At 57.5% G+C, this 26,270-nt stretch overlaps 2 protein-coding genes across 3 annotated transcripts in view; both read left to right on the top strand.

Annotated features, from left to right (window-relative positions):
- Positions 1–18,174, top strand: part of RASGRF1 (Ras protein specific guanine nucleotide releasing factor 1) — a 29,638-nt gene extending 11,464 nt beyond the window's left edge. Inside the window, exons 4-27 of one of the 2 annotated variants that reach the window (XM_069025788.1) lie at positions 1,406–1,498; positions 2,186–2,439; positions 2,733–2,812; positions 3,203–3,396; positions 3,824–3,933; positions 4,570–4,688; positions 5,150–5,310; positions 6,173–6,236; positions 6,511–6,647; positions 7,354–7,436; positions 8,063–8,311; positions 8,789–9,159; positions 9,476–9,601; positions 9,713–9,883; positions 10,209–10,321; positions 10,914–11,026; positions 11,601–11,661; positions 13,483–13,586; positions 13,952–14,036; positions 14,305–14,502; positions 15,465–15,544; positions 16,205–16,322; positions 16,597–16,665; positions 17,168–18,174. In XM_069025788.1, coding sequence (XP_068881889.1) covers positions 1,406–1,498; positions 2,186–2,439; positions 2,733–2,812; positions 3,203–3,396; positions 3,824–3,933; positions 4,570–4,688; positions 5,150–5,310; positions 6,173–6,236; positions 6,511–6,647; positions 7,354–7,436; positions 8,063–8,311; positions 8,789–9,159; positions 9,476–9,601; positions 9,713–9,883; positions 10,209–10,321; positions 10,914–11,026; positions 11,601–11,661; positions 13,483–13,586; positions 13,952–14,036; positions 14,305–14,502; positions 15,465–15,544; positions 16,205–16,322; positions 16,597–16,665; positions 17,168–17,260 — 3,246 coding nt within the window. In that variant the 3' untranslated portion in view covers positions 17,261–18,174. Of the gene's footprint in view, positions 1–1,405; positions 1,499–2,185; positions 2,440–2,732; positions 2,813–3,202; positions 3,397–3,823; positions 3,934–4,569; positions 4,689–5,149; positions 5,311–6,172; positions 6,237–6,510; positions 6,648–7,353; positions 7,437–8,062; positions 8,312–8,788; positions 9,160–9,475; positions 9,602–9,712; positions 9,884–10,208; positions 10,322–10,913; positions 11,027–11,600; positions 11,662–13,482; positions 13,587–13,951; positions 14,037–14,304; positions 14,503–15,464; positions 15,545–16,204; positions 16,323–16,596; positions 16,666–17,167 lie in introns of those variants that run through there. The other variant, XM_069025787.1, reaches the window with a different exon arrangement.
- A 357-nt stretch (positions 18,175–18,531) lies between these two features.
- CTSH (cathepsin H) lies at positions 18,532–25,953 on the top strand. Its single transcript, XM_069025789.1, has 12 exons — positions 18,532–18,702; positions 18,876–18,907; positions 19,006–19,111; positions 19,204–19,274; positions 19,700–19,804; positions 20,053–20,139; positions 20,711–20,766; positions 21,838–21,919; positions 21,999–22,067; positions 22,465–22,571; positions 24,249–24,374; positions 25,156–25,953. Exons 1-12 carry the CDS (start codon positions 18,630–18,632, stop codon positions 25,229–25,231), a joined length of 990 nt encoding a protein of 329 aa, XP_068881890.1. The 5' UTR covers positions 18,532–18,629; the 3' UTR covers positions 25,232–25,953.
- Positions 25,954–26,270: the final 317 nt, after the last annotated feature.

The following is a 26,270-nucleotide window of genomic DNA, read 5'->3' as shown; positions in this document are numbered from 1 at the left end:
CCTCCCCAGGCTCAGACACACTGCTGTCACCTTGGTTGGTTTGGGGGTTTTCACTCTTCCCCACACTTTGAAGCAGGGATCAAATTATCAGCTCCTACTTTAATGTGGAAATTTTGCTCACTCAATTAAAAAAAAAAAAAAGAAACCAGAATAAAACCATGGCACTGTCAAACCCCTTCTGTGGGTCCCTCTGTCCTGGCAGGGGGTGGCTTTGGTGCCCACAAAACCTTCGGTGCAGGGGGTGTGGAGCTGGTCCTGAGGACTCAGGGCTCCCTGGGAGAGCACATAGAGAGCAAAAAGCTCTAAAATCTCCTCCAACATCTGATCCATATAATGAAATGTGGTGAAACAGATGTGTAGAAGCTGGCTCGGTGACCATGAACCTGTGGCCACCAGCTCTGGTGTGTTCCAGCTTTTTCCAAACAGTCCAGACACCAAACTCCACCTTTTTTCCTTTCTGTCCAAAATGGGACATCTTCCCCCCACAAGAGAGTCCTCTTTCCAAGTTGTTTTCTTCTGTTCTCTTCTATAAAATCAAAATCCAGATCACATTTTCCCAATTTCCCACGTTCTGGATGGCACATGTGCTGCCTTCTTGCCTTTTCCTGTCACTTTCCAAGTGGTTTTGGCCGTGGGGGCCGGGACACACGATGAGCAGAGGAGGGAGAGAAAGTACAGGGAGAAACAGTGAAACCAACACCCGGGAGCTGATGGCTCTGATCCCACATGTGCGGGAAGCACGGCTGGGGGGGCTGCTCCCCGCCTGCACATTTTGGGGTCCAAATGCTCGAGATTTTTCTGCCATTTTCTCTCCACTTTGTGTTTCTTGACTCGCTATGAAGGCTTTTTCGGGAAACAGGGATGGGGTTTGGATTGGGGACCTGGCAGGATTTCCAGGTCCTGGTCCTGGCAGTGTGTTCAGGGGTACTCCTCAACTGAGGTGTTGGTGACAGTTTGAGGAGCCCTGACAGCTCTGGCAGGTTTCTTCATCTGCTTCATCCACCGATTGAGTCCCCATTCCTGGAGGGATTTAAAAGCTGTGTGGATGTGGCACTTGAGGACAATGGTGGCTTAGTGGTGGCTTTGGCAATGTTGTGATCAGGTGGACTTCATGATGTCAGAGGGCTTTTCCAGCCTGAAATACTCTGTGGGCCTGTGGTTCTGTGAGTCTGTGATGCCCGTTAAGACAGACCCAGCAGGATGTGTCTGTGTCTGTTGTTAAGCCGGAGGCTCACACCGCTCCCCGGCACAGGGGCAGCCCCTGGGATGCCCTCACCCCTGGGATGCCCTCACCCCTGGGATGCCCTCACCCCTGGGATGCCCTGGCCCCTGGGATGCCCTTGGCCCCTGGGATGCCCTTGGCCCCTGGGTGGCACCGGGCAGCCGCTCACCTCTGTGCCCACAGATCGCATCCCTGCTCAAGGACCACGAGCGCATCCAGGCCAGCCAGAGCAGCGCGCCCAGTGACGATGACAGCGACATCAAGAAGATCAAGAAGGTGGGTGGTGGCGAGGGTTGGCACCCGGGGGGTCCCAGCAGGCACAGCAGACACGCTCCCTGGGGGGCTGAAGGGGGTGTCTGAGCAGGTGCTTCTGTCAGCAGGGTTTTTAGGAGGAAAATGTGTTCTGCCCAAGTGGGAGCCCGTCTGTTAGCAGGGCACGAGGTGTCCTGGCCAGTGCTGGCTCCTGCACCACAAGCCCCTCTGACTTCTGTTCCCATGGTTGTCACAGCTTTTATTTTGGCAAAGGAAAAGCCATCACCCCAGCATCATTCCCACAGGGAGTAATAGACCGGCCCAGGCACCTCCTTTACTGGGGGCTGGAGTGCTGGGCACAGAGCGGGATGTGCTGCACGTGCCCAGTTACACAAGGAAGGGATCTTAAACCTCATCTTGTTCCTCCCCCTGCCATGGGCTGGGACACCTTCCACTATCCCAGGTTGCTCCAAGCCCAGTCCAACCTGGCCTTGAACACTTCAGGGATGGGGCAGCCACGGCTTCTCTGGGCACCCTGTGCCAGGTATTCAAATGAGTCATTGGATTCCCAGCCTGGAGAGTTCAGAGCAGCACCAGGAAGAGGCAGCAGCTCAGTACAGAGCCAGGGAACCTCCCGGCTGCCCCATGCCGAGGAAGGGTGCCTGCCTGGCCCCCAGTCCTGTCCCTAACTCCCAGCTGCTGCTCCCTCAGGTGCAGAGCTTCCTGCGGGGCTGGCTGTGCCGGAGGAAGTGGAAGACCATCATTCAGGACTACATCAGGTCCCCCCATGCTGACAGCATGCGCAAGAGGAACCAGGTGGTGTTCAGCATGCTGGAGGCTGAGGCCGAGTATGTCCAGCAGCTCCACATCCTCGTCAACAACTTCCTGCGGCCGCTGCGGATGGCTGCCAGCTCCAAGAAGCCGCCCATCACACATGACGATGTCAGCAGCATTTTCCTCAACAGGTGAGCTCCATCCTGGGCTCCAGGAGCTCTGGGGCATCCCAGCAGCTCTGGACACCTGCTGCCCTCCCTGGGCCGTGGGTGCTCAGCGCCAGGGCTCCCTGGGAGCCTGCAGCTCCCTCTCTCCCTGTGCCTCCAGGAACCCTCTGCACTGCCTTGAGCAGCTGCCTCCCAGCCAGCTCAAGGGTTGCCCCGCTGCCCCTGGGCTGAGGATTTTCCTTATTTCCTTATTATTTACCTCTTGTTCATCTGTCTGTTCTTGGTTTGGCTTAGTCCTGTCTTGGTTCCTCTTCCAGTGAAACAATCATGTTTTTGCACCAAATTTTCTACCAAGGCCTGAAGGCACGGATCTCCAGCTGGCCCACACTGGTGCTGGGTGAGTGCTGCTGCCTCCTCCTCCTGCTGCTCCTTCTCCTTCTGCAGCTCCACAGGCATTTGCCAACCAGCAGCAAAACACACTGCACACCATGTCCTCACTTGGTCATGTCAGCCACAGAGTAAAAAACCCCAGGGCAGCCAAATTCTGGTGTTCCTGGTTCTGCTGGGAGGTGGGAGGTGGGACTGGACTGTGCACAAGGAGGCTGATGCTGGAGAGCATTGCTGTGTCCCATTAGATCCTCTTCCAACTCAAACTGGGCAAAGCTGGGGGGACACAAGGAGCAGGAGACCTCAGGGTTGCTCTGGGTGGGTGAGGGGATCAGGGGACTGTGTTGGGCCGCAGGTGTGGGCTGGTGCATCCCACCCACCTGCCCTGCTCTGCCTGCAGCCGACCTGTTCGACATCCTGCTGCCCATGCTGAACATCTACCAGGAGTTTGTGCGGAACCACCAGTACAGCCTGCAGATCCTGGCCCACTGCAAGCAGAACCGGGACTTTGACAAGCTGCTCAAGCACTACGAGGCCAAGCCTGACTGCGAGGAGAGGACCCTGGAGACCTTCCTCACCTACCCCATGTTCCAGGTGACCACTGGAGCCAGGATTGGCCCCAAGGATGCTGAGGGACATGGAATAGGCAATGCAAACCCCATCCCCACAGCTGGCATCGTATGGTGGGGAGGCAAAGCCTGGGTGAAGGTGGCCCAGGGCTGGACCCTGGTGGTCCCACACGGCTCCTGGGACCTGCTTGGGCCATCACTGTGGGAGGACTCTGGGTGCTGCTGGCTCCCTGGTTACCTCACACCTCTGGGACTTGGACAGGGAACAGCAGGGCACAGCCCCACATTGTTCCCCTTCTTCATTCAGCTTTGGCACAAGCAGCTTTGAAGCTTTAACCTCTCAGGTCAGGGTGTCCCTGGCCAGGGTGTCCCATGGCAGGAGCAGCCCAGGGTGGGCCCCTGCTGTCCCCAGTGCTCCTCACTGACCTCTGCTCTGCTCCCTCGTGCTGCAGATCCCCAGGTACATCCTGACACTGCATGAGCTGCTGGCTCACACCCCCCACGAACACGTGGAGAGGAACAGCCTGGATTATGCCAAGTCCAAGCTGGAAGAGCTGTCCAGGTGAGAGCTGCTGATCCATCCCTGGGGTGTGGGACGGTCCTGGCTGTTTCTGGCCAGGGGTAGTGTTTCCCAGGGCTCCTGGATGATGAAATGAGGGCTTTGGAGGGCTGGGATGGATCAGTGTCTGGTTCTGTCCTCTGTTGAGGGCTGGCAGGACTGGTGGGGCTGCCCCACGGGAAGGCATCAAGTGACTCTGAGATCTCCACATGAGCACTTGGGAATGGGCCATAATTCCCTGGTTTTTATCCTCTTCTGCCCCAGCCCATGGATTGCAGTGTTCTGGGTGTCAGTGCCAAACCCACCAGTGCACTTTAAGTTCTGTAAAGAGTTTCCATCCCTTTTCCCACTCCTCAAGGAGCAGGAATATCAGAGGGGGCTAGCGATGGAGGGATCTGTCTGCCCTAAATCTGAATTTTGTGATTTCCAAGCACTCAGATTTCAATATTTATCAGCCTGGAGGCACAATCCAGGCAGATGTACAGCTCCTGGCTCTGTCTGGGTGGATACTGCTGTAATTCCCTTGATATTCCTTCAGTTTTGGTTTTACCTGGTGCAGCCCAACCATATGTCCAAAGGGGTTGGGAAAACTTGTGCAGATCCCATCCCAGCTCCAATTTCCTCCTCTCCCTCCTTCAGGATAATGCATGATGAAGTGAGTGAGACTGAAAATATTCGGAAAAACCTGGCAATAGAGAGGATGATCATCGAGGGGTGTGAGATCCTGCTGGACACCAGCCAGACCTTCGTCAGACAAGGTCTGTGTCGGTGCCAATGTCCCTCCCCTCTGCAGTGACCACGAGCCCCATGTCCCTGTCCCGGTCCTGTGTGCTCCGCTGGCCTGTGAAATTTAAAAACATAGCTAATTTCTGAGTTTTCACTGATCAGAAGCACATCACGTTCAGGCAGTTCTGGCACTTCTAGGCAGTTTTGTCACTGTGTTTTTCCACATCATGGCGCAGGAGGTGCATTTTGGCTGTTTCCCCACCCAGGGAAGCAGCAGGACCACGCTGAGCTCCCAGTGCCAGTGGGGTGCCCTGGGATGTGGGTACAGGGTGGGCTGGGGGCCATGGCTGGTGCCCCCCAGCTGCTGGGTGACCATAACCTGGGGGGCTGGTCCCAGCCCTGGCACTTGGGGACACACTCGGTGCTGTCCCGCGTGGGCCCGTGCCCCGCAGCGCTGCCCCGGTGCCGGGGCTGACGGCAGCTGCCCCCGCAGGGTCCCTCATCCAGGTGCCGATGTCGGAGAAGGGGAAGATCACGCGGGGCCGGCTGGGCTCGCTGTCGCTCAGGAAGGAGGGCGAGCGGCAGTGCTTCCTCTTCTCCAAGCACCTCATCATCTGCACCCGCGGCTCCGGGGGAAAGCTGCACCTCACCAAGGTGAGGGGGCCAGGGGGACCCGGCAAGGGGTGGGTGGTGGCTGCTGCTCCCCGGCCATGGGGAGGGGGCAGAGGGTGGCCCAGCTGTGCTCTGAGCTGGCCGGGCTCTTGGTGACAGAGGGGTCCAGGGAGCACCTCACCCTCCCCTGGCGCAGCCCCAGGGGTGCTGGGCTGGGAGCCTGCGGCCACACGGATTTATTTCACGTGGTCCTTGTGGAAGCTGAGTCACGGGAGAAATGAGAAACTACAAGATCTTGATAAAAGAATTTACCCTGATCTGCAGCAGAAACGCTGACAGTCTATTCTGGAAGAAACTGGAATCACAGCCCAGACTGTCTGTAGTGCTCCCGGCTCCTCTGCTTGCTCCCTGGGCTCCTGTGTTTATTTGGGGAAGTTTGGCAGTTAATTGAGCAAGAATCTTACAGAAATTGCTTGTTACTGGCATTAAATTATCAGTTTGAAGAATTACAGTCCGTGGCAAAGAGCTGATAATTGCAACAACAGACTTCGGGAAAATTAAATTTAAAGCTCCTATTAAATAATTTATAAACAAATTAGTTGATCAGTTCGACAAGGAAAACCCAGAGATCCCAGCGGGCGCAGATTTTTTTCCCAGTGAAAGCAGGCTCTGTGCTGGGCATGGGCTATGTGTCCCCCCTCCCCTGGGCTGTGCGTGCCCTCCCTGGGGGCATCGACCTGTCCCTATCCCTGGGGCAGGGGCCGAGGATAGAGGAACCTCCAGCCCCTGGGGGGGTCCCACTGCTGAACCGTGACTCCCGCCCTGGGTGGGGGCTGTAATGGGGGGCCGGGGGATCCCCAGCCCCCGGGGTCCCGCTGCTGAGCCCACCTTGCCCCCCTTGCAGAATGGAGTGATCTCACTCATCGACTGCACGCTGGTGGAGGAGCCCGAGAGCACCGATGAGGACGGTACGTGGTGGGGAGGTGGGTGGGGGGTGGGTGGTAGGTGGATCAAATTCAGGTGCCAATAGATTCAAGGAATCCACAATTGAGATTTAATTAGGTTAATTATTTACTGTCAACTAAGCAGACCCACACTTAGACAGACCTGACCTTCCCGGGGCAGCCAACAACCCACAAAAACCTGAATAAACCCACCTTAGAATCTGACTAAAGCCCTTGCTGGGAGAGAGGGGGTGGGAAAGGCTTTCCCAATCACTCTGTGGGGTTTTCTGTTCCAAAGCCAAAACATCAGGACAAGACATTGACCACCTTGACTTCAAAATCGTGGTGGAGCCGAAAGATTCCTCATCTTTCACCGTTATCCTCGTGGCCTCGTCCAGGCAGGAGAAGGCTGCATGGACCAGTGATATCAGCCAGGTAGGACCCAGCAGGGAGGGGGTGTCATGTGTGGAGTTTTCAGGATGAGGAGCTGCCATGGGATCCCTGCTGGGCTGATCCCTGCTGGGCTGTGGCATCGGTTTGGGCACCCAGGTTAACTCCTGGTTTGCTGTGTGACTGTGGCCCCACTGAGGGCCCTGTGGCTGGGTTTGCACCCTGGGAGCTTTCCTGGTGCTGTTGGGGTGTCGGGATCTGCTGCGGGCTGGGGTCTTGCTTAGGTGGAGCACTGAGCCCTGGGTATCCACCCAGGGGGAGCAGAGGGGCTCCTTGGGGCTGACTGGGAGCCAGGGTGCACCCAGAGCCTGGCCGTTGCCACTGAGGTGTCTGGTGGCTCAAGGAGGAGGAGGTGGAGGAGGAAGGTGACACAGCTGTAGCGGGGCCTGTCCCGTCACTGCCCTCCTGCACATCTTGGTCTGGGATGTGGGTTCCTCCTCTGAGTCTGATATGTGGTACAGTTTCCACCTGCTCTTCATTTGCTTTCTGCAAATGACCCTGAAGATGTTTCTCCCAGGTGGGAGGAAGAGGCAGAGCTCCCAGTTCAGTAGGGATTGCCCCCTGCCACCTCTGCTGGGCCATGGCCTTGCCTGTTCTCCTGTTAGAGGTGGGATGCAGTGAGCAGGGATGTGTCTGGTCTGGATAAGGCCAAACCCTGACTTCATCCCCCTCCCACCCGTGTCTCTTCCAGTGCGTGGACAACATCCGCTGCAACGGCCTGATGATGAACGCCTTTGAGGAGAACTCCAAGGTCACCGTGCCCCAGATGATCAAGTGAGTGTGGAGAGGTCTGGGACACAGCTCCTGTGGCAGCCAAATGTTGCCAGGAGTCTCGGGACCACTGTGACCTCCCTGGGACCCCTGCAGCCTCCCCATGTGCTCCGTGGGCTGTTCCAGTGTGGTGATTAGGAGCGTAAATAAGCTGTTGAGGGATTTGTGTGGGATGTGCTCGGGGAGGTGGGAATGTAAAAGGAGAGAGTTTAGAGGAAAATAACAGTAGTAAGGAGGGGGTAAAAGTGCCAGAAGGGAGGGGCCCGGGGACTGTCATCCCTGTAGGCACTGGGGTGCAAAGGCTGTGCTGGGACACGTGTGGGACAGGGCGGGCTGGTCCCAGCCGGTGGGATGGGGCAGCACAGGGGTGTTCCTGCCCCATTCCCTGCTGCCAGGCAGGGGAAGGGGCTTGGTTTGTGTGCACCCGGGGATGGCCCATCCACATCCTTCTGCCTGTTGAGCACTCCACCCATTCCAGGGTGTGGGCTTCCAGGTTTTCCCCTGGGAGCATTCCCAGCTGCGTTTTTCATGGGGACACCCCATATGAACAAGGCTCGTTCCTGCACCGCTTTCCATGGTCTCTTGGTTTCGTTCCAGGCTGGAACCACAGATATCTTGTTTCTCTGCAGGTCTGATGCCAGCTTGTATTGTGATGATGTTGACATTAGGTTCAGTAAAACGATGAATTCCTGCAAGGTCCTGCAGATCCGCTATGCCAGTGTGGAGCGGCTGCTGGAGAGGCTGACGGACCTGCGCTTCCTGAGCATCGACTTCCTCAACACGTTCCTGCACTCCTACCGTGTCTTCACCACCGCCCTCGTCGTCCTCGACAAGCTCATCACCATCTACAAGAAGCCGATCAGTGCCATCCCTGCACGGTGAGGCTGCAGTGCTCCCAGGGACCTGTCCTGTCCCTGGTGGGGGGACCCTGCCACTGCTCCTCATCCCCTCTCTGTCCCCAGTCTCTGCACCCCCACCCTGCCTGGCCCCGATGCTGCCCTGGGACCTGTCCTGTCTCCTGAGCACTGATGGCATCTGGGGGGACTGTGGCACCACTCCTCCATCCCCTGCCTGCTGTTTTGGTGCCCCAAACCTGCCCAGCCCTGGTGCCACCCTGGGACTGTGTCACCTGCTCCTCATGGGCTGTGACACCCCCAAACAGGGCAAGGAGATGAATCTAAGCTCTGCAGGTGTCCCCACTCCTGGGAGGGCCAAGTGGTGGCTGCAGGGTGGTGGGGGTCTTGTTGGCTCTGCTGTAGCTGGGGGGTTGTCCTGAGGTCCCAGTGCCACGGGGGGATCCCCACAATCTCCCGGGCAGGGCAGGTGCCAGCTCAGCCTCTCCCTGTCTCTCCAAGGTCCCTGGAGCTCCTGTTTGCAAACAGCCAGAACAACAAGCTGCTCTATGGGGAGCCTCCCAAGTCCCCCAGAGCCAACCGCAAGTTCTCGTCGCCGCCGCCACTCTCCATCACCAAGTCCTCGTCCCCCAGCCGCCGGAGGAAGCTGTCCCTCAACATCCCCATCATCACGGGCGGGAAGGCGCTGGACCTGGCGGCGCTGAGCTGCTCCTCCAATGGCTACGCCGGTGTGTACTCCTCCATGGCCCCCTTCAGCAAGACCACTCTGGACATCAACAAGCTGTACGTGTCCAGTAGCTATCCCAATAAAATCCCAGACGAAGGAGAAGCGACCTCAGAAAAGCAAGAGGAGTCGGTGCCAGGCAAGCAAAGTGAGTCCCTGCGGGTTTGGGGATGGGGGGCTCTGGCGCAGAGGGGCCAGTTTAGGTGCACGCACAGAGAGCTCCTGCCTCCTGAAACCTCAGTAACTTTTAATAACAAGAGCAAAAAAACCACCCAAATCCCCCCACCTCAAACAAAAAACCTGTTCCAAAATACCTCACAGAAATGGCAGAACTCTGTACCTTTTCTATACATGGTGGCTGCATCCAAAGCTGGAATGTGTCAGACTTCAGGAAAATTGGGAAGAACTAAAACGTGGCTGTATTTGTGTGCAGTGGGTGTAAAGGGGTTCCCTGTTCCCCCCAGGCTCAGAGGTGTCTGTCAGGGAAGAGTCGGACACGGATCCCAACCACAGTGATGAAGCAGAAGCTGAAACTTCCCCAACGAAATCTCCAACAACTCCCAAGTCCATCAAGTGCAAAAATTCATCAGGTAATGAGTGAGCCAAAGCCTGTCCTGGTCTGGGGGTGCCGGTGTGGTGGGGGGCTGGCACATGTGGGGAGCAGCAGTGCCCACAAGGCCGTTGGATTTCTTCTCCCGCAGATTTCTCGCTGTTTTCCTACAACAATGGCGTGGTCATGACGTCCTGCCGGGATCTGGACAGCACCCGCAGCGCCCTGTCCGCTACCTCCGCCTTCGCCATAGCCACGGCGGGGGCCAACGAGGGGACTCCCACCAAGGAGAAATACCGCAGGATGTCCCTCGCCAGTGCAGGTACCTGCCCCCGAGGGAGTGCCTTTGGGCTGCCATTTCCACCGGTCCCAGATGCGTTTCCCTCCAGGCGCACTCTGGCCGGGAAGAGCCCTGTTGGGAGAGCCCAGAGCCCCCAGAGCTCAGCGCCTGCTCCAGGCCATGTCCCGGGAGTCTGGGCATGGTGCTGCCCAAGGGATGTGCAGGTTACAGGTGGCCCCATGTGTCCCACTGCCTCCTGACACAGCAGCTCAGGGGTGCTCAGGAAGGGGGGTGCTTCTTCGGCAGCCCTACAGCAGCTGTGAGCGCTTCCTGAGGGAGCTGTGCTGTGCTGAGGGCTCATTGGCAGTTTCAGGCTTCCCGACGGACCAGCGGAACGGAGACAAGGAGTTCGTGATCCGGAGAGCGGCCACCAACCGTGTCCTCAACGTGCTGCGGCACTGGGTGTCCAAACACTCACAGGTGGGTGGTGGGGGCTCCTTCCCTCTTTCCCTCCCACCCTGCCACCAGGAATTCAGCTGCATGCCGGCTAGCTCAGCCAAGGTTTAGCTGAGAAGGCAATTTGGCACTGAGGTTTTAATGAAGCAAAGGAGTGTAGATGGCGAGGAGCGAGCAGCTGGGATCCCTCAGCAGGGGAACAGGGGTCACCTCCCAGTGTTTGCACAGTTGGAGTGCAGAGGAGGGGAGCTGGATCTGCCATCACCCCCTGGCTGGGTGCAGAGGAAAGGGAGTCTCTGGGTTTGGTGCCGGTTGGGATGCTCAGAATGGGGTCAGGGCTCGGGCACTGGGAGATTTCCCTGCTGTCCTGTCCCTCCCTGCACTGGTGACTGGGGGCAGTGGGAGTGGTGCTGTACTGGTTGTCACTGGGAAGTCACACAGCTCTCCCAGGCCTGGTGATACCGATGCAACAGAACTGAGTGAGCCTGGTGCCTTCCTGTGCTGGGATTTTGCCGGGAAGAGGCAGCCCCTGCCCCAGCTGGGTGTCGGGAGCAGCCCTGCTGGGATCAATGTCACTCCCAGCATAGTAATTCCATGGCTGTGTCGGCTTTGGCAGGACTTTGAGACCAATGAGGAGCTGAAGTTCCGGGTGATCGGCTTCCTGGAGGAGGTCATCCATGACCCCGAGCTCCTGACCCAGGAGAGGAAAGCGGCTGCCAACATCATAAGGTGAACAGCTGTGGGCAGGCAGTGGCTTTTCCTGGCACTGTGCCAGCTGCTGGCTGTTTCTGCTCTCACCTGGGATCACAGCAGGCATGAGGGCTTCAGGAGGGACTGTGCCAGGGGCTTGGGAGGTGCCAGGGAGGAAGATGAGGAGGTGGATGGGTGGTGCTGGCTGCATTCAGCCATCAGGACGTGGTGGGTGTGACTCCCTTGGTGCATGGCCGAGGCTCAGTGTTGGACCCAGTGGGTGCATGGCCCTTGCTGCTGTTGGGTGCTGGTGTGGCACCGTGGCTCCCACGGCCAGGGGCTGTGCTGAGCAGGGCGGCTCTGACACTCAGTGTGTGCCCACCCCATGCTGAGGGCAGGGCACTCATCTTGCAGCAGGGCTGACACTTGGGGCCGTGTGGCCTTGGCTAAGGAGCGTTTTTCTCTTTCAAATGAGAAATGGGACCAAAGGGTTCTCATGAAACGCAGGCTGAGCGTTTGATCCGTGCAAGTCCTCAGAGCCATGCTGCCCTGTTGGAGCTGTGTGGGTCTGGTGGTTTCCCAGGTGCAGTAATCCTTTCTTTCCATGCCATAGGACCTTGACACAGGAGGATCCAGGAGACAACCAGATAACCCTGGAGGAGGTTGTGCAGATGGTAAATACTCCTTCCCTCCCTCCCTGCCCCTGGTGGCTTGGGGTCGTGGAAGGGGAACAGGCAAAGGTCCTGATGCTCCGGCACACCCAGCTTGGGGAAGAGTGAGTCTCCAAGCCCCATGTTGGGCTGCAGCTGCAAAGCAGGGAAAGACTTTCTGGAGAGGGGCCAGCTGTGAGCACAGCTGGATCTGTTACAGGCAGAGGCAACACTAACCAGCTCACAGGCACATTATTCCCCCTGCAGTCAGTAGAATGGCTGGAGAGGGCACGGAGACACCTGCCTCTCCCTGGTGGAGGCATGTGGGAAAGCCCCGGGGTCCCATCATGTCCTCCATGTCCCCAAACCTGCCCCAGTTCCAAGTGATGGGCTCTGGCTCAGCCATCAGTGGTGCTCCCTGGGAGGAGAGCCCTGGGAATGTGCCATGGATTTAGAACGCCCAGGGTGGCTGCAGAGCACTTCCTACCTTTCTGCATTGAAAAAAACCCCAACCAAATCTGTTCCCAGAAGAACACAAGGGCCACTTGAAGCCGGTCTGGTGCACCCAAAACACACAAGATTCTGTCCCCTGGCTCTGCTGGTGGCTTCGAGGGGGCAGTCCCTCCTGGGCTTTGTTTGAGCTGTTGCCCATAACTGTGTGTTCTGGGAACTTCCTCTGAAGAGGAGAGAGCAAACAAGCCCTGAGGGCTTCGTTCTGGCTCCTCAGGCTGAGCAGCAGCGATCTGCAGTCAAAGGCATGGTGCAAACGGGAGGGTGCCCTGGGTTTTGGGGTGCACACCATGAGCAGAGGGTGTGTGTTGTGCTGATCCTCAGCATGTACCTCTGGGGTGCCCACAGCCCCCCTGCCCTGCGCGGGTGCCACCGGTACCACCTGCCCCCCTGGGCTCTGGTGGGGTGTGCCCTGCAGCTGCACCCCCAAGTGCCCCTGCAGCCTCTCCAGGGGCCCTGGAGCTGTGGAGGAACCTGGCTGGTATTTGTTTGCCACAGCTTTCACAACCCCTGTCCCCAGAGATTGTGCAATGCGCTGTTGCCTTGTGCTGGGCCCTTGTGTGTGTGCTGTGTTGACCTTGGGGGATTCTTCTGTGTCATCAGGGCTGTTTGGGGTTTATTTGGGCGGGATGTCTGTGGGGTTTGTTTTTTTTGGTGGCTGATCTTTTCCCTGAAGGCAGCAGGGATGGAAATGCTGCAGGGAGTGGCACCAGCCTCGTCCTAAGTGCTGTTGTGTGGGGGTGGTTGTGGGGGTGTGTTGGGTGCTGGCCTGAGCTGTGACTGAGGATCGGGTCTCAGGGATGTATTTGTGATTAGTTTGAGGACAGTCACCAGTCAGTGACTCCGTGCAGGTCTGGATCTCAGGCTTTGGCTGTCACCCCCAGGGTGGCTCCATGTGGGGGGCACCCTGAGCCCCACCCGTGTCTGCAAGTGCTGCTTGGCCAGAGCCAGGCACTGGGGACAGGGTTTATCCCTGTTCCCCTGCTTTTCTGGAAATCCCTTGGAAGAGCCATCTTGCCCCTACTGGGCAGGAGCAGGCAGGCAGGGGCAGTGGTGCTCCCACTGGGATCCCTGGGTGCTTTGTTAATTAAGCAGCCAAAAGGCTGCGTGGGTAAATCCGTGGGGTTCGCAAGGCTGGGAGGAGCTGGCACGGCTCGGCACAGACGTGTTGTGGCCTGCGGTGCCTCTGGACCAGCACGGCACCGCATACCCTGGCTCCGCTGGGAAAAGCCTTGGCTTGGGAGCCCAACCTTGGCTTTGGGTTTGTGTTCATGACATGTGGAAGTTCTCACTGTGCTCCTGCCTAGTGAGCCCTATTGTCCCTCTGTCCTGCAGGCCGAGGGAGTCAAAGCAGAACCATTTGAAAACCATTCAGCCCTGGAGATCGCAGAACAGCTGACACTGCTGGATCACCTGGTCTTCAAGAAGATCCCATATGAGTGAGTGATCCCCACTGGTCAGGAAAGGTGGCTCTGGTCACCCAGAGGCTCACAGGCAGCCTGGCTGGGCTGACCCCAGAGAGCGCAAAGCCTTCCTGGGCTTTGCCAGTAGCCCAGACTTGGCTCAAGTGCAGATTTGAGTCCTGATCCTGTGGCTTCTCTGCCGGCATCCCCAAGGTAATTGGCTCAGGAAGACCCTCCCACAACCATCACACTTTCAACCACATCCATGTGGTCCCTTTCCAGAAGCGTGGGGGGCAAAGACCCTGGGATCTCCATCCTGTGTGGATGCAGTGGAGCTTGCAGGGCTTGAGCATCCCATAAAATTGGGAAATAAGAGTTGACCTGGCCACTGTGGTTTGCAGAGAGTTCTTCGGGCAAGGCTGGATGAAGCTGGAGAAGAATGAGAGGACTCCATACATCATGAAGAATACAAAGCACTTCAATGATGTAGGTGCAGCTGCAGGGCACAGGGGGATGGGCACAGGGGAGGCAGCTCAGCCCCCCTGCCCCAGGGCCTGGGGTGTGTGAGGGTCACCTGCCCCACGGGCCTTACCTGCCTCGGGGACCCAGTGCAGGTGGAGCATCTCCTGGTGCAGTTGCTCCTTCTGGGGCTGCTGCAGCGCAGGGAAATCTGAAAACTGCTGTGAGGCTGGAGGACACAGAGCTGTGCCCAAAATCATGCTAAGGCTCGGGCTGGGCGCCATGTCTCCCCAAGGTCAGTAACCTGATCGCGTCGGAGATCATCCGGAACGAGGAGATCAACGCGCGGGTCAGCGCCATCGAGAAGTGGGTGGCAGTGGCTGACATCTGCCGCTGCCTGCACAACTACAACGCTGTGCTGGAGATCACCTCCTCCCTCAACCGCAGTGCCATCTTCCGCCTCAAGAAAACCTGGCTCAAGGTCTCCAAGCAGGTAGGGGTGACCCCCTCCTGGGGAGGTGGGGGTTTGGTGAGATGAGTGGGATGGTGTTGGAGCAGGATGAGACAGGCATCGAAAAAGAGTTAGAAAACAGAGAAAGGTGTTTCAGGTTGTTCTCAGGAGGGAGGTGGTGTGTGGGCAGGCAGACCCTGCCTTGGAGTTGGGTTTATGCATGGAATCACAGGATTGTTTGGGTTAGAAAAGCTCTCTGAGACCATGCAAGTCCAACTGTTCCCTCAGCACTGCCAAGGACACCACTAACCCATGTCCCCAAGTGCCACATCCACATATCTGTTAAATCCCTCCATTGACTCCACCACTGCCCTGGGCAGCTGTGCCAAGGCTGGACAGCCATTAAGAAATTTTCCCTGTATCCAGTCTAAACCTCTCCTGTCACAACTCCTTTCCCCTTGTCACTTGTTACCTGTGAGAAGAGACTGGCCCCACCCTGCAAGTCAGACGTGCAGTTAAACCTTTCCCAGAGAGCCCCTGTAGCTGCACACACACAGAGACTCTCTTTAACTGGTTTTCTGGGCTCCTCAGACCAGTTATGGATGAGCAGGATGAATTCCTGTTTGAGGTATGTGGTACAGGAGTAGCTGGCACTTACTGGTATGGAGCCAGACACAGCTGAGCTGGCACCACTGTGGGCTCCTATCAGCCAGGAGCCGTCATTTTTCCTATAAAATGATAAATCTGTGAATGAAAACAAGTGCTGATGAGGGCAGAGGTAGGAGCAGGGGGAGGAAGCGAGTGCACAGCCTGCTAACCAGTAGCCAGGTGTGATGGCCAGGGCACAGTTGTACCTGTGGAAGCGTAGGAACAGCTGACAGGATGAAGTGCCCTGGGCAGGGTGGGATGGAAGTGACCCTGTGGCTCCACAGGCTTCAACCCATGGCCGCAGGGAGTGGGGGTTCTTCCAGGCCCCCACAGTGCAGCACTTTGGTTTCTTGCAGACAAAGGCTCTGATTGACAAGCTCCAGAAGCTGGTGTCATCAGAAGGCAGGTTCAAGAACCTGAGGGAGGCACTGAAAAAGTGAGTGAATGGTGCTTCTCCTCCTCTCCCATGGCTGCTTCTGGCTGTTGTGGGGCCTGCGGTAGGGGGGACCTGGAGGTCTGCTCCCAGGATCATTCGGAACCAGCACTAAAGGGTGTCCTGTTGACCCAGCACAGTGGCTGGCAAAGTGATCCCCAGGACTGAGCTGCTCCTTTGTGCCGCGTGTGGAAAGATGTGAATGAAAGGGACTGCAAAGGGAAAAATCACTGCCAGACACCAGAGAAAAATTTTCCCCATCACTGTCATAGAATTGTCAAATCCCAGAATGGTTTGGGTTGGAAGGGACCTTAAATCTCATCTTGCTCCTTACCCCTCTCTGGGCAGGGCCCCCTTCCACTAGACCAGGTTGCCCATGGAAGCTTCTAAAGGTCTTCCTGACCCTCTGTAAAAGCTGCCCTCAGCTCACCTCCTGCATCCCATGGCTTTGTGAGGGGCACAGCCACAGGTCTTGCTTGTCCTGCTGAGCTGGTGGGGACGAGGCCCAGGAGACCAGCAGCCTTCCCTGGGAGAGCCTTCCTATATTAGATAGAATCCTTCCAGTTCTGCTGACTGTGGAGTTGCCCCCTTCTACCCTACCCTGCCCCAAGCTCCAAAATACGGTACTTTCCTTCCTCATTTCTTTCTGGTTTACTCCTGAAGTTGTGATCCTCCGTGTGTCCCCTACCTGGGCATGTACCTGACTGACCTGGCATTCATCGAGGAGGGCACCCCGAACTACACTGAGGATGGCCTGGTGAACTTCTCCAAAATGAGGATGGTGAGTGCTCCAGCCCACTGGCATGGGTGTATGGGGCCAGGCTGGGGTGATGTGGTTGCGGCCAGGTCTGTGTCCCCTCAGCCTTCACCTGTGCAGCACCAGGCAGCCACATGTGTCCCCTGCACACACCTGGGGTTGCTCCTACTGTCTGGAAGAGACAAAAAGGCCCTTTGCATTGTGCTGTGCTGGGTGCTCCTGCCCTCCCAGGCACTGGAATAGGTTCCCCAGGTGATGGCTGAGCCATGAACACCTTCTGTGCTTTATCCCTGAACAGATCTCACACATCATAAGGGAGATCCGCCAGTTCCAGCAAACCTCTTACAAGATCGAGCACCAGCCAAAGGTACAGCCTTGTCCCCAGAGTTGTGGGCATGCTCTGCTCCTCATCTCCCTCTTCCATCACAGCATCTAAGCCTTCAGTACCAGGCAGCTCTATGCTGGAGTATGTTGGCGGGGGGCAGGGGATGGAGGTAGGCTTCGGGGGCTCCAACAGACTCCCCCGTGGACCCCCAGGCAGTTGCAGCAGAGGACTTGCTGCAGAGGGCAGCTTTGATGGACAGGACAGCCGTCAGGCCAGGCTCAGAGGGCTCTGGGGGTTGCACCCTGGACACGCTAAGAAACAGCTATTTAGGGGCAGCAACCCCTCCCCAGGGAGCAGAGTGTGTCCCGCTGCCCCCAGTGCTGGCACCAGCTGGCCTCTGCCTCGTGGTGGCCCCAACATGTGATGAGCTGAAAGGTCTCAGCCAACCTCTGCAGCAGGCGCCTCATTTACCAGGGTTTGGGTGCTTCAGTTCTCAGGGGTTTGTGCTCTCCCAGCCCGTTAAGGGCTCCGCTCCGTTTCCCAGGTGACGCAGTACCTGTTGGATCAGTCGTTTGTGATGGACGAGGAAACCCTTTACGAAGCTTCTCTGCGAATAGAGCCCAAACTGCCTTCCTGAGCGCGGCGGCGGCCGCCCGTGTACACTCGCTATACCATACTGTACATACCCGTTCGTTCCATGGACGCCCTGGAGTGACTCCCACGTCTGTGCTTCTCCGAGCAATCTGCCCCCGCCCCAGGCCGCACTAGACCTCGCGTAGGATTTCCCGCCCTGGTTAAGGTTTAACGCATCGACACTTCGCTGGAGTCCCGGGTTCTTTTCGATGATGTTACTTTTGTCATTTGTTCCTCCTGGGGGGGCTGGTGGTCGGGCAGGTGAGTCCCTGTGTCCCTGTGGGGCAGGTGAGCCCTGTGTCCCCACGGGGCTGGTAAGCCCTGCGTTCCCACGGGGCTCTGGGCAGCACAGAGCAGCTCTCACTCGGACAGTGCTGGCGGTTACATCCCACGGCAAACTCTGTAAGGTGGGAGAAGGGAACACATTAAAGGTTGTCCCTCGGTGTGAGCTGCCCTCTCTGTGTGTGCCACCCTCGTGCTGGCTGGGCACGGGGGGCCCTGGCTGCTGCCCTGGTCCCTCTGAAGTTGGGAAGATGGAAGCATCCCCTTGCCTCTCCTCGCTGCATCCAGCTCCTGTTGATATGCTGTAGATCCGTACCCTTGTGCCCACTCAGTACCATGACGTAGAGTTAGAGATGACGAGTGTTTTTATTACATCTACTGTAATCCTGGCTAACCACCCGCTAGCAGGATATAGTAATGTAGTGCTTATTCTGTGAATAGTACCTGGGTTTTTTACATTGTACAGTCCCTGACACGGTTCCCCGGCAGTGGCAGGCATGCTCCACTCACACACTTGCTGTAAGCAATACCTCGTGGTATGGGAATTCTCTTTCAAACCCTAAAACTATTTCAACTTACAGCTTGTTTGGGAAAAAATATTTCCATTTTTTTTGTAAAAATATATGTTTCCTGATTACCTCTTGCTAATAAATCTATTCTATCTCAGGGTGAACCGGGGTTTGTGACAGTTTTACGGGCGGGATAACGCCGGACCCGCCGGGACGCGGGCTCCGCCCACCGCTGGGAGGGGACAGCCCCGCCCAGTGCCCCGCCCAGTGCCCCGCCCAGTCCCGGTGCCCCGCCCAGTCCCGGTGCCCCGCCCTGTCCCGGTGCCCCGCCCAGTACCGTGCCCCGCCCAATTCCCCGCCCAGTGCCGTGCCCCGCCCAGTACCGTGCTCCGCCCAGTACCGTGCCCCGCCCAGTACCGTGCCCCGCCCAGTGCCGTGCCCCGCCCAGTGCCGTGCCCCGCCCACCCCACCCGTTGTCCCGCCCTCTGGCAGCGGCCCAGCCCATTTCGACCCCGTTCGGCTCGGCTTGGCCCGGGTCGGCTCCGCTCGGTCCCGTCCTTCCCGGTTCGGCTCGGGGCGGCCATGGGCTGGCCCGTGCTACTGACCGCGGCCGCGCTGCTGGCCTCCGCCGCCGCCTGGGAGCCCTCGGCCGAAGGTACAGGGGCACCGGGGGGGCAGGAGGCGACCTGGTACGGCCTGGCCTGGGCCGGCACGGCCCGGCTCGGTCCCGCTCGGCTCGGCCCGGCCCGGCCCGGCTCCCCGGTGCTGGGGGAGGCGGCGGCAGAGCCGCGCCGGTGCCGCCGCTGACGCCCCCGTTCTCTCCCGCAGAGGAGCAGCTGTTCAAGGCCTGGATGCTGCAGGTGAGGCTCGGGGCAGCTGCGCCGCGCGGGGAGGGCCGGGCCGGGGGTCCCGGGAGCGGTGGGAGTTTGGGGTGTCCTGACGTGCGATGTCCCCGCAGAACAACCGGCGGTACGGCCCCGACGAGTACCCGCGCAGGCTGCGCATCTTCCTGGGCAACAAACGGCACATCGAGGAGCACAATGCTGGCAACCACAGCTTCCAGAGTATGAGCTCCGGCCCCTGCCTGGCCACGGCCCGTGCCGGTTCTGAGCGCCAAGCCTCGCTGAGCAAAGTGTCCCCTTTCTCCCCCTTCTAGTGGGTCTGAACCAGTTCTCGGATCTGACCTTCGCAGAGTTTAAAAAGCTGTACCTGTGGAGTGAGCCCCAGGTAAATGCTGGGAGTGCAGGTTGGCAGGGAAGGAGGGGGTCCAGGTGGACCCCGTGTGTGGGGCTTCTGCAGTGACCTGCACCCGCTGCTGGGCCAGCACCCATCACTGTGCTGCCTGCAATCCACTTTGATAAGGTCACGTCCTGTGCCACCAGCACTGGGGTAAGAGCAAGGTGAACCCTCTTTCCCACCCTCACGGCTTTCAGCTGCCTCGACCTTGGCTCCAGCTGAGCTGTTACTTCTGCTGTCAGCTCCCTGAGCAGCCAGGGGTGCAGGCTGGTGGTGCCCTCTGGGGCTGGCCTGGGGCTCCCTGCTGTAGTGGCCAGTGTGTGTGGGCTGGTAACCAATCCCTCCACCCCAGGGAGGGAAGCTGTCCTGGGCCACTGGCCTGGCAGCTCACCGCAGCCCTCCTGCCTTGCTTGCAGAATTGCTCAGCCACCAAGGGGAACTTCCTTGCCAGCTCTGGGCCATATCCCGACTCTATCGACTGGAGGAAGAAGGGAAATTTTGTGACACCTGTGAAAAACCAGGTGAGGAGTGTGTGACATGCCCAGAGAGGGGCTGATGGCTGCGGGCCGTGGCCGAGGAACAGTGCTGGGTGCCTGTGCCACAGGGGAAGTCCCCCAGAGCCACTCTGGGCAGGGGCTGAGCAGAAGGCCAAGCCCAGCTGGGAGTGGAGGCTCTGCACCCCTGCCGTGCCCCTCTGCCCCTGTGTTTTGGGGAGGCTGGTGAGCCTGCAGCACATTCCATAGCAGTTCCTCTCCTGTTCCTAATGTAGGGTGCCTGTGGGAGCTGCTGGACCTTTTCCACCACAGGCTGTTTGGAGTCTGCTATTGCCATTGCCACGGGAAAGCTGCTCTCTCTGGTAAGAGATTTTCCTGGACTTGGGCAGAGCCATTTTTGGAGCAGGATGAAGCTGGAGGGGCTGGAGGCTGCTGGGAGCAGGCATGGGGAAAGAAGCTGTGCCTGGCCTTGCCAGCTGGCTTGGGACCCCTCACTGCAGGCAGCACATGGGGACATGTTGGTTTTTCAGCTCCCAGAGGATTTATATTCGTGAAGAACCAGAAAGACAGTAGCCACTTACACAACTTACCAGAATAACTGAGGGTTGGGTGTGTTAAAAACAAACCTGACCTTTGACTGAAATCTCAGCCAGCCCTTCTGTGGGGGGATGGATTCCCGGCAGGCATAAGGATGGCATCCCAGGCTGCTGGCTCCAGGTCTTCCTTGTCTACCTCCCTGGGACATGGAGCCATTTCCAGGTGACTCCCAGTGGGTGAACAGGCAGATGCATGGGTAAACCAGTATTGTGGTTGTTGTCACAGCCAGGTGCACAGATAAACCAGCTCTCAGTTCCTGCTGTGCAGTTGCTTTTTGTGTCACTTACTCTGAACACAGATGTGGGATAATCACTGACTCAAAACCCTTCTCCACAGGCGGAGCAGCAGTTGGTTGATTGTGCCCAGGCCTTCAACAACCACGGCTGCAGTGGGTAAGTCAGGGAGGGTCAGAAAGAACAGAAATTAGAATATCTTACATCCTGTGATTGACAGCTTTCCTCAAGATCTAGTGCCAGGATCCTTCCACATCATGGAATGGTTTTTATCTTCCCTTGGCTGCGGTGTGTCAGGGGAAGCAATTTTGGATTTGGTTGCTTATTTTAATTTCACCCTTCCTAGAGGTTAGGATGTTTCACTAAATCTCCAGCATTTCCCAACCTCTGCTGTTCCTCATTTGTTAGTTTTTATCTGAGACATTTTTCACATGTCTTCCGACACGGCAGCCATAGGCTGGGCTCTGGGAGAGCAAGGGGAGTTCTGGCTGTTGTTCTGCCCCTGGGTCACGCGCGTCGCATGGCACCGTGAAGAACCCACAGAAACCTTAGCTTCCCCTTTGGGAAGTTCCTCGTGGCTTTGCTAGAGAAGGCAGAGAATAGAGCTTTCTGACAACTTCTGTTTTCTGTGAGATAAGCGGTCCCAGAGGGACGCTTGGAGCTGAGCAAAGCCACTCTTGGTGCTTTTTATTTTTCTTGTGACTCCTCCTTAGGCGTTTCCACATCAGCACTCCCTGATCATGCTCTCTTGTCTTCCCTCCTGAGATGTGCATCTGGAAGGTGGCCAGGGAAGGGAGCAGCTGGTTGCTGGAGATGTGGGTCTCTTATCATCCCCCACCCAGGCTGGGCAGAGGGCACCAAGAAACACCTTTCAGCACATGAGGCTGGTGCTGTGTGGGCTGGCTGACCTCATGCTGTCAGGGCTCCTGGTGCTCTTCAGGGATCTGGTACCTGGAGAGTGAGATCTGACCATGCCAGACAGCCTGGTGGGCCAGGCAAGGAATCCCAGGCAGGGAGAAGCTGCAGGAACAGACTGGAGTTTGAGTTTGTGCCTCTGGAGGCTCTGGGATAGATGCTGCCCTCCCCTATCTCCCTGGCTCCTGGGAGTGATCTGCAGAGCGGGGAATGTTGATGGCTTTGCTCTGCATAAGCTGCAGTGTTACCATCCAAATTCATCATTACCATCCTAATTAATTGTTACCATCCTAACTGAGCTGTGTTGTCTCGCAGGGGCCTGCCAAGCCAAGCCTTTGAGTACATCCTGTACAACAAAGGGCTCATGGGGGAGGACAGTTACCCGTACCGAGCCAAGGTATTCCCAGCGCAGCCCAGGCCGTTGCGGCGGAGCAGGGCCCAGCACAGGCTCCAACAACTCCTCTCTGTCCCCACAGAACGGCACCTGCAAGTTCCAGCCCGAGAAGGCCATTGCCTTTGTCAAGGATGTTATCAATATCACTCAGGTGAGGCCCTGAGGGCTGCGTTTCCAAACTTCCAGGGCTGTGCCAAGAAGGTGCTGGGATGCCCCAAGGCGTGCCGGGCTCCGCAGCTGGAGCTGCAGCCTGTGTGCTCCTGGCAGAGAGCGAGCTGCCGTGCACACTTCTGCTCTCCTGTGCACCTTTTGGGAGGTGGCACCAAGGAAGCGCTGGAGCCAAAATACAGGCACTGGGTTCCTGCCTGCTTCCCACAGTGGGTGCACCTCCAGGCTGGGATGAATTCTCACCTTATAACTCAGCACTTGATTCCTTGTCTAAATGCAGGAAGCCGGGGTTATCCATCCCCCCGTGCCCTGGCTGCTGGACCTGGACTGGTCCCAGCACAGCCAGCAGATGATGGATGACCCTGGATCCTTTCTTGCAGTACGATGAGGACGGCATGGTGGAAGCTGTGGGGAAGCACAACCCAGTGAGCTTTGCCTTTGAGGTGACGAGTAACTTCATGCACTACAGGAAAGGAGTGTATTCCAAGTGAGTGTGTGAACCTCATTTGGTGGGGTGAGGGCAAGGGGAACGTGTAGGGCTGAAATCACGTGCATCCCTGTTTCTCCTGCTGGATGCAGGAACACTGCACTGCATTCTCACACTTCCTTTTAAGTTAAAACAGAAACAAATTAGTAAATGGAGCCTTGATTTACTGGTTCCTGACAGGATGAGAGTGCAGCACAGGGGGCAGGGCTGTTTGCTAGGAACCTGTCCATCCTGGAGACGAGATTGTGGTGGAATGAAGGTCAGCAAGTCTGGGAGCTTGGGAGGCTTTTCTGCAGCTCACCTCAGGGCTGGGGGGGCCTGTTCCAGGGCTGATCTGTGTCTGAGCTGGGACAGTGAGAGGGTCAGCCCAGCTGTGGCAGCTGAACACATCTGGTTGCCTAGGGTAAGCCCCAACCAAAGTGGATTTTCCAAGGCATCAGGGGAGCTCCTGCAGTGCTAGAGCTCAGAGAGGTGGTGGTGAGAAGTGTGGCTGCCCTTTCCCTACACCTGAGCTGGCACCTCTGCAGGTTGTGCTTTTAGGTGGGGTCCTGCATCACTGCTCTCCACAGGGCCGGTTCTGCAGCACCTCAGTCCTGTCATGTGGTGCTCTCCTGGACAGGTAGGAGGAACAGCAGAGAGAAAAAACAGTTTGGGATATTAAATGACCCAGCAAGTCTCGAGTGTGGTGTCGGCTCCATGGCCAGGTCAAAAAGGCACTTGAAAGGCTGATCAATATACATTGGAAAGATGAGAGCCGACTGTGCAGGACAGATGCTGTTAGCCCAGCAAGGGGGAAAGTGCATGTTTGGAGTAAGGAGCCTTCAGTGACGTAGAACTGCAGGGAAAATGAAAGGGGGAGTCTGAGCCTGAGGGATCTGCCCCAGGGAGCTCTCAGGAAGGAGCAGATGGTGGTTCCAGTGGCTTTGCTGGACCAAAGTGATGCCAGAGGTAACTGCCAGCCTGGGCAGGTGTGGGCTATGAGGGCAGGGACATGGTCTGAGGAACATGCCAGGAGCAGTTACCCTGTGGATTTACACTCCAAGGTGGATTTAAAGTCAGAGTGCACGGAATAATTGCTCCAGTGCTTTCAGCCCAGAGCAGCTGTTAACAGATCAAAAAAAGAAAATCTGAGGTGGAGATTATTGATCTTTTCCTGTGCTGCAGTTTGAAAATGTTTAAAAATAGATGCTCTTGAGGTGGGAGCATGTACCATGAGCTGTCTTGTTTCATGCCACAGGCAGCAGCTTTCAGCAAGTGCAGTTTAAAGGTTGAAAATTTAGAGGAAACATGTATTTAGACCCAAGAGCTTGCTGTTCCTGTGCAAAACATGAAACAGTGCCCTTGAACTTCAGGGCAGCACAAACCAGCACTGGGAGGCGCTAAGAGCTGCTGGTTTCCACTGGGAAAATTCCTTTGCACTGTAGTTTGTCTTGGTGGGCTGGGAGCTCAAAAGTCCATGGATTCCCTAACTCCATCCATATATGGCTGGTAATTTCAGAGTGGAGAAACAGAGCAGTGTCTCCTTTCCTTGGCTTCCCTCCCTACTCTCCACAGCTGGGAGTTCAGAGCATCCCATAGTTCTGTTTGCAGAGTGTAGTCAAGACTGCTGGCTTGACTAATCCCTGACTAATTACAGGCTGCTTTTCACACAACACATCTGTGTTATTTTCCCTGCAGCCCACGCTGTGAACACACCCCTGACAAGGTGAACCACGCTGTCCTGGCCGTGGGCTATGGAGAGGAGAATGGGACTCCTTACTGGATCGTCAAGAACTCCTGGGGCCGGCTGTGGGGCATGGAGGGGTAAGGGGGTCCTGGTGCCCACCATGCTCTGCCTGTACCTGGTGAAAGACACCACGTGCTGGGATTCCACTCACTCTCAGCCCCAGGCCACCCTTATGCTCTCCAGCTGAAATTCAGCAGGTGGGAAGACACACGGAGACTCATCCCAGTCTGGGTGGTGGCATGGCTCACAAAGCCAGTCCTGGGGTGACTGGTCAAGCAGAGCCTTGGATCAGTGGAGCTGCTGTGGTCCCTAGGGCTCAGCCAGCCTGTCCAGAGGCAGTGGTTCACCTGGCTTCTCTCTCCTGGTCTAATGGCTGGGGGAGAACAGGTTGTGCCAGGAGCGAGTTTCCAGCTTCACAAGTGTTTCCAACTGCAGGTGAAATTCTTGGGAGTCAGGTGCTAATTCTGCTAGTGCAGGGTGTAAGGGGGCAGGGAATGGCATTGCCTGGAGAGCTGCGGGCAGTTCCAGCCCTGTCACAGGTATCTGCTCCTTGGGCTGGGATGAGGAAGGGGCTGGCACAGAGAGAGCAGTCACCTTCACAGAATCCCAGACTGGTCTGAGTTGGAAGGCGCCTTAAAGCCCATTCTGTTCCACCCCCTACCCCCTGCCATGGGCAGGGACACCTTCCACTATCCCAGCGTGCTCCAAGCCCCATCCAGCCTAGACTAGGACACTTCAGGGATGGGGCAGCCACAGCTTCTCTGGGCACCCTGTGCCAGGGCCTCCCCACCCTTACCTGCCATGCTGGCTCTGCCGTAGGAGGGAACGCTCACTCACACCCACTTCTCTCTTTTTTAGGTATTTCCTTATTGAACGAGGCAAGAACATGTGTGGTCTCGCTGCTTGTGCCTCTTACCCTGTTCCTCAGGTGTAGGAGGGCAGTGCAGGCTGGAGACAGGGGACAGGGCTGGAGTTGACTGATCGTCTTCCAATTTCTGAGCGCTGAAATGACGAAAGGGAGAACAAGGTGCAACGCCTGCCTGCTGAAAGGTGTTACCTGCAGGCAGGTTCCTTGGCTTGCACACACCTCCTGCAGCAGCAAGAGCTGTGCCTCCTCTCTTCAGCCAAACCCACGCGTGCTCCTGTGCCGGTGCCAGGTTCCCTCCTCCTGCTCCCAGCCTGTGTTCCCAGGCGTGCCTCCATCCACCTGTCCCGACCCGGGACACCTGGAGGGGCAGCAGGGGCCACTTGGGTGCTGAGAAACCACACAAGTACAGATTTAGGGTACACAGAGCTCCCCCCGTCCTTCGGGTGGCTTTTTTGCAATCACCAGGTGTAAATTTTAGCGATTTTAAAATTTTCTTTGAAGGCAATTTCCCGGTTCTCTAAAGGAAGGATGAGTGAATGCTGTAATTTGTACGCTTTATCTATTTTCATGGAATGTCTGCTATTTTTTTGTATTAAAAAATAGGATATTTTAATGCACATAGAGAAGAAACGGGTGACTTTTCTTTAACCCATCAGTGAAGACGCGAGAACCTCGGTGCCGATTCTGAAACAGGCGCTGGGGAAATGAATCCGCGTGTGAGCAGGGGCACGTCTGTGTTACTTCACGCTGAAAGCTGCCACCGACAATAAAGCTGCCTCGTCACCGGAGCGCTGTGCTGTGAGCTCTGAGTGGGGGGGGGTGGGGAGGCTGAGGGGCTCCGGCCTCCCCACGCGTTCCACCGTGCGCTGAGACGGTGCGAAGCGTCACCTGCTTCTCGGGAGTACGGAGGGGAGCCGCGGCGCTGCGGAGCGGCGCTCGGCCGGGGCGGGGGCCGGGGCCTCTCCGCCCCTCCCGGCCTGAGGGCGGTGCCGCCATTTCCGGGGCGGGGCGGGGCGCGCGCCTGCCCCCGCCATGGTGCCCGCCCCTTCAGCGCCACTTCCGTCCTGCCGCCCCCATCCAATGGGGGCGCGGGGGCCGTTTTGGC

This window comes from Aphelocoma coerulescens, chromosome 10, assembly GCF_041296385.1.
Source record: "Aphelocoma coerulescens isolate FSJ_1873_10779 chromosome 10, UR_Acoe_1.0, whole genome shotgun sequence".
Taxonomy (NCBI): Eukaryota; Metazoa; Chordata; class Aves; order Passeriformes; family Corvidae; genus Aphelocoma; species Aphelocoma coerulescens.
The sequence above is the reverse complement of the archived record's forward strand: the minus strand, read 5'-3'. Positions and strand labels throughout refer to the sequence as shown.